General features: G+C 44.6%; 1 protein-coding gene across 1 annotated transcript in view; it reads left to right on the forward strand.

Annotated features, from left to right (window-relative positions):
* The window catches only part of LOC100736076 (pseudouridine-5'-phosphatase), a 32,285-nt gene extending 30,307 nt beyond the window's left edge, over window positions 1–1,978 (forward strand). Inside the window, 1 exon segment of the mRNA XM_063242749.1 lies at window positions 1,803–1,978. Coding sequence (XP_063098819.1) covers window positions 1,803–1,978 — 176 coding nt within the window.
* The last annotated feature ends 4,729 nt before the right edge of the window (window positions 1,979–6,707 follow it).

Genomic DNA, 6,707 nt, shown 5'->3' on the forward strand with positions numbered 1-6,707 from the left:
AAGGGGTGTCCTCGAAAGACTCACATTTGGTCTTTGGAATCAACACACGTAGCCTAATGAAGGCATCAAAACCTTGCTGCACATTTTTGATAGGTGCTTCTAAACACAGTGGTTGTTCTGCTTTATAATTTGAATGCATCTGAAAGAAACAAAGAAAAAACTGACAGCAGGAAGGGCAGTGCTCCAGGAGCTTCTGAGGGATACCCCATTCTCACTGTTCATGGATCACCTTCCAGGGAGCTGGGGGAAGCTGGCTGGATGCCTGTTTTCCCCAGGTGGAGTGGTAGTCAGATCTGCTCCTTCTTGCCACCAGTAGACAGATGTCTCTGCAGCAGCTTGGGAGGCATCTCCACGTGGGCCGCCTGTGAGAGCTGGAGGGCATGCACAGTGAGCAGACCTGCAGGCTGACCCAGCCCACTGTGTGAGCAGCCCAGAGGTATAGAGTGCATTACACAGATCTGCTTGTCAGTAACCTCCCTGCACTGTTCTGTCAAGGTTGCCATCCATGGTCTTCCCACAGGGTACGTACACTTGCCCCTGATCCAGTGCTCATGAATTTTGTTTTGTTTAGCCTTCATGTCCAGCACCAGCACATAAGGCCCTGAATTTTTTCACTATAGCACCAAACCATTTAATTCTCTAAGTACAGGACATGAAGTATAAGAAGCTCTGAAGTGTTTTTACATTTAAGAAGCATGATCATTTTGTTTTACAATTTCCTCTCACACTCTGAATGTTCAATTATTGATGGAACAGATTGTTACGATCTAAATAAAGTAGTTTCATACCAAAAATACCAACATGAGGCACAGCTGTGTGGTGTCACAGTTAGGCTCTAAAAGGCACAGAATTTGTCTCCTCTCGAGAAATCCCAGTGGGAAAGAATGGGTCAGAACCACAGCTGGTCAGCCAGGAAGCATACAAGGCCCTTCCACCCCAGTGGGGACAGTCCCAAATGCCTTGGTGACAAGCACCCTAAACATTCTGTGTTAGACAGGTGTCTATCACCATGACAAAATACCATACAATACAAATATCTGAGAAAGTCATTACCATAAAAGAGGAAAGGTTTATTTAGGCTCACAAGTTTAGAATTTTCAGTCCTGGTCAGCTGGCTCCATTGTATGTTTAGGCTTGTGTTGTGTGACAACATCATGGTGGAAAGGCAGCCAGGAAGCAGAAACAGAAAAAGGAGCCAATGACAAGACAGGTTCCCCTGGGGTTACGCCCCTTCCACCCACTTCCTTCCATTGGGTTCCACTTTCTTTTTCCCTTCCCTTCCTATAGTCCATTCAAACATGAAGCCTTCGTTAAATTACTGCAATGGTAAGGCCAGAGCCCTCATGATACAGTAGTCTGTGGATTTTATGGAGATGTCCCCCCAAAGCCTCACCTGCTCATACTAGGACTTTTGGAGGAGCTGTGGTCCTGGAGGCATTTCCTGGAGGGGTCTGGCTCCTTCCTTCCTTCATCATTGATCTCTGTCTGCTTTCAGTCTCCAGACCATGAGTTTCTCCTCTGCCACGCCTTTCGGCCACTTAGCTATGCACCAAACTTCTGCAGACCACAAGCCAAAATAAACTTCCTTTTTTCATTCCCAGGGTCATGTATTGTGTCTCAGTGATGAGAAAGTGGCCAAGCCACCTTCCAAAAGTGTGGCCTCTGAGCACGGCAGCCCTGGGGGTAGAGCCTTGAACGTGTGCCCTTCTGGAGACCCTGGACATCCAGACCATGGTAGTCACACTTCCTCTGGGAGCTGGGTTGCACCCAAGGCCATCTCAGCTTTCTGTTTCTTCCCACAGTGTCTCATCTTGAAGACACTCCCAATGGGGTGGAGGCTGCCCTGGCAGCGGGGATGCAGGTTGTCATGGTTCCTGATGAAAACCTGAGCCTCGACTTGATCACCACGGCCACCGTGGTGCTGCATTCCCTCTAGGACCTGCAGCCCGAGTTGTTTGGCCTGCCTACCTTCGAATGAGGGCCGGGCCCCCGTGTACTGCCCCAACTCGCTTTCACGACCCACACTGCTGAGGGTGGGCAGCAGGAGCCGCAGTCCAGAAGTGCCCTCTGTAGCCCACTCCAGCATTCCCGAGTGGCCTGGGCCATTCAATCATCAAGGCCAGCTAAAAAAAAGACCCAGGGAGGAGCCCCAGCCAACATCTAGCTTTTCTGTCTGCATCTGTAAGTTGGGAAGCAGTTTGCACACACATGTGTATACTGCAACATAATGTGCATAAATGTGGGTGCATATTTGTACGTGAGGGATATCCTTCTCCAAGACACTGTAGACGTTATATTTATGTTCGTTTTCCATCTTAGATTTTCTGAAGTTACATTTTGTGAATCTAAATGATGTATACATGCATGTATATGCATTTATGTATGTATATGTGTGTGTGTGTGTGTATATATATATATATATATATATATATATATATATTTCACAGTTTTGCAATTGAGAAGGTAATCTCTTAACTTTGAAACCCAAGTAGGGAAACCCATGATATTGGTGAACCTAACAAAATGATTCTCCAAACTAGTCTTAAATTAATTTCTGTCCCCTGAGAATCTCTCTTTGGCCTTTGCTCAGTGACTTTCCTGGAGCTGTTACATCAGTTGTTGTACTTGGAATGTGTGTGTTATCCACGTCCAATAACGTTTTCTACCTCAGCCAAAATTCTCTTTTAAGAATGGTCTTTTTTTAAAAACTTTTTTGTTTGTGTGTTGAAATAGGTTGTTTTCTCAAATCGCTACTTGAACAGAGATCGAAGTACATTTTGGGCATAATCAGCCAGCACATATTTATCAGCTGCTTATATAGACACACTCCACCTTGGAAACTTGGCTATCATTTACCAGAAAATCCTGGAGGGTTTAAAATGGGGACAAAGGGAAATATGCCATTTTGCCTTGTTGTACCCTTCCAGGTGACTCTGACGCGTTCTGTTGTTATTTTTCAACTGTAAACATAACAGCCCATGTGTTTGGTGGAAAGGATCAGTTCTGCCTATTGTCTATTAAATTTACTTCAGCATTCTTGGTTACCTGTGTTCTTGTCTGGTTTTTTCCATTCCCCTCCATACCACTGGTAATATCCTAAAACTTCCCTCACATATTGATTTATTTGAATTAAAGTCTTTTGTACACATTCATGTAGTACACATTTGTGTAATGTTTATGTGGAAGTCACGATTTTCCCTTTATAAAAATCGTGTAACAAATGCAAAACATAATTGTGGCCCATTGGATTTCTTTTCTTACCCAAAAGGTACATAGTAAGTGAGCCATTGTGTCCTGGGTTACAGCACAGACACTCCACATGAAACAGGCTCTTGTCTTATTTGGTATCTTCCTTCCAAAGCATCTGTGTTTCCACGGTGTCTTCTAATCATTAACTGTTTTACATGAAGGAGCTGAAAAGGCAGGGTACAATTTTCAATATCTGGGTCTACATCCGGGTATATTGTCCTGCTTGGTAAACCTTGTCTGAGTGTGTTGTTTTAACCCAAGCAGAGCCATATCCTTACATTTTTGTTCAGAGAGAGAACCCTGATGATAAACCAGTGCTCTCTTTTTATTCTTTCTGCGTCTGCCTGGTTGCTTCTCTAGACATTATTTGATTGTATTAACTCCTGGGGTTCATGGTGGTACAGGAATTGTACAGCAGTCCTCAGGAGAACTCTTGGTATAGGCTTGGTAGCCTAAAGAGCAGTTGCCTTGCTTTCTGGGTTCTCTCCAGGCATGCTCCCTTAGGCAGGCACACAGAGCAGCATTTGGCAGTCCGAGCTCGAACCAGTGACCATGTCTGCTCATGCATCGTAGGAGTCAGGAAGGCTCCTGAGGTGATGCTGTAGTCAGGAGTTGCAAGGGGGAAGTTACATCCAGGACACAGAATTTATATTTATGATGGCCACCCAAGGAGTTAAATATTAAAAAGTGCAAGAAGGGGCTGGGGATTTAGCTCAGCGGCATAAGTGCCTGCCTTGGAAGCAGGCAGTCGTGAGTTCGATCCCTGGTACCGATAAAAACGAAAAAGACCAAAAAAAAAAAAAAAAAAGTGCAGGAAATCTGTCCACAACACTAAAGACCTAGAAAATCCATTTGAGGATCTGGATCCCACAGCGATGTCCTGCATGTGTCCAGTTAAAGACTTGGAGCCCATGACGGTGCCTCTTACTAGTCCAACTGGAGGTCCAGAGCCCACGACAATGACCCATGCAAGTCTGTTTTACATATAAGAACTGGGAAGACCCAAAGGTCAGCGGTGAGAGCTAGAAAGTCTGTGCCAACAGCGTGCAGGATCTGTGTTAGTAGGCTGAGGGTTCTACACTGCAGCCAAGAAGCAACACTCAGAATAAGGACCAGGACTCCCCTGAAAAGTACCACAGCCATCCTCAGTGACAGTGAGGTCCTGAGCTCCTCCAATAATAACAGCTGAGTTCATATCAGGAAGCCAGGGTGGCAAGCTTCTCCTGGAGATTAAACAACACACATCTTACCCCAGAGAGCAATGTTCAACATGAGGACCAAAGTGAACCACAGCCATTCTCAGCAACAAGGTTCCAAGCTCCTCCTATAATAATGGCTGAATTCATAGCAGGAAGGCCAGCATGACACTCCTCCAGGAGAACCAATGGCTCCAAAGAACCCTTAGGAGAACCCACAAAGCTATGCAATCCCTCTCTGCGTCTGCTTTGTATGCTGGCATCTTTCCTCAGGTGGGCCCTCTGTACTCAGCACCTTGCTGATTCAGTTCAGCTGGAGTTGAACTGACCACCAGTTTTTCATCCATAACAGATGGCATGGTCCCTCTCTTCTCCCCCTCCACTCTTACATGGAGCATGCTCAGCACTTCAAAGACCTAATTACTATTCATTTGAGGTTTTGTCCACTGGGTAAGAGGAATGGGGAATCTGGGTACTGTAGTTCACACTTCTTTCAATGCAAATGGCATTTGGATATCAACGCTGGTTGGCTTGCTTCAAGTAGGGTTTCAAAACCTTAAGCAGCAAATGTGCAGTGACCACTTCCATAAGGGATTATCCTGTGGTTTACATGGCCCTCAGCTCCTGCACACATAGCTATGGAAACAACCCGGTCTTCAGTGAAGCCTCTCTGGCCTAACACTGTTGCCAGTGATCTAGAACCATGATCTCTGCAAAGAGAAAATATTATGGAGCGAGGGGCTTCAAAGTATAGGAAATACCTGTCATTTGCTTTTCACATTCTCTCTTTCCCCAGTCAGCCACACCCCCAAAATATTTCATAGATAACTCCAGAAATTAAAAAAAACTCATTAGTTTTAAATTACTCTTCCAGGACATCATTAGAATTGTTCTACATTATTAGCTGTTGTGCTTTCTTGCTCTATCTAGTTTACAAGTTAAGCTTTCTTGTAGGTAGAGGTGCATGGAGAAAAACCATGGTATGTATAGGGTTCTGTATAATTTTGGGCATCTCTTGGTGGGTCTTGGGAAACATACCCTGTGAGTGACAGTTCTCTTAGTTTGGATCTGGAATATTCCTAAAGCAGTGGTGAAGGGTTGATCCCCAGCCTATGGCTCTATTGGAGGGTGTCTGGTGGGAGGAAATTAGGTATCAGGAGCATGGCCTTGGAGGGGCTATGGGCTCCCAACTTCTCCTCCTCTCCTTTTCCTCCCTGCCACCAGGAGCTGAGCAACTTTGTTCCACTCCAAGGTCTCCATCCCAGTGTGCTGCCTCTGCACAGGGCCAAAAACATGGCGGCCAAGGAGCCATGGTTCAACCTGCAAACTGTAACTTGGCCTGTCATGTGGTGTTGCCAGCTGTGTGGTCTTTGGGCAATGATCACCTGTTAAGGGGTCCATTCACCTGCGCCAGTGGGTGCTGTGTGACCCCCTTTTTGCCTGCTTTCCTTACCATCGAGTAACATCAGAAGCATTGTCCATGCCATTTTAGGACAGACTGAACCTGCTCACAGCTCCATCTTAGGTTTCTAACCATCCAGAACTATGAGGAATCTGGTTACATTTACATCACACAGTCTGGAACTTTATCTTACTCCATCCATCAGCAGCTGCAGATGGGGATAGCTGGCTTCCCCTACTTCTCAGGCCTCTGCCTTTATCAGCACCATGATTTCACTGACAAGATACAAATGAAAATCTAGAGATTCCAGGGAATGGCATTGGGCTGCCTGACTGCGTAAGATTGTCACTTACATTAGCTAGACTATTTCCTTCATCCTGGGACCCAAGTTGTTTTCAGAGATTTAAGTCATTTCCTCTTTTTTATGGTGCCCAATACTATGGCATAACACTGTCCTGAAACTGTAAAACTCTCGCTTTGATACTGAAGCATTGCCTTTGGTGACTCCCAAATTCTACATGGATTTTTCACAACTTTCTTGATGAAATGAATACTTTTTCATGAAAATGTTTCCAGAGAGTTACCATGAGGTTAAGAGTATACTTTTACACAGGCAGGGAATTTAGCTCAGCGGCATAAGAGCCTGCCTGCCAAGCACAAGGTCATGAGTTCGATCCCTGAAAAGGGTATACTTTTCCAGAGTTCAAAGTTTATATAAAAGAATAAATTATCCAGAAAATCCTAATATTCTCTAACATCTTTTATCAAGCATAAATCCCTGGAAACTGTACAATTATATATATATATATATATATATATATATATATATATATAATTTAAATATATATTTTTCATATTTA

The sequence above is a fragment of the Cavia porcellus genome, unplaced genomic scaffold (genome assembly GCF_034190915.1).
Source record: "Cavia porcellus strain 051 isolate PalLab524CR breed Dunkin Hartley unplaced genomic scaffold, mCavPor4.1 scaffold_33, whole genome shotgun sequence".
NCBI lineage: Eukaryota > Metazoa > Chordata > Mammalia > Rodentia > Caviidae > Cavia > Cavia porcellus.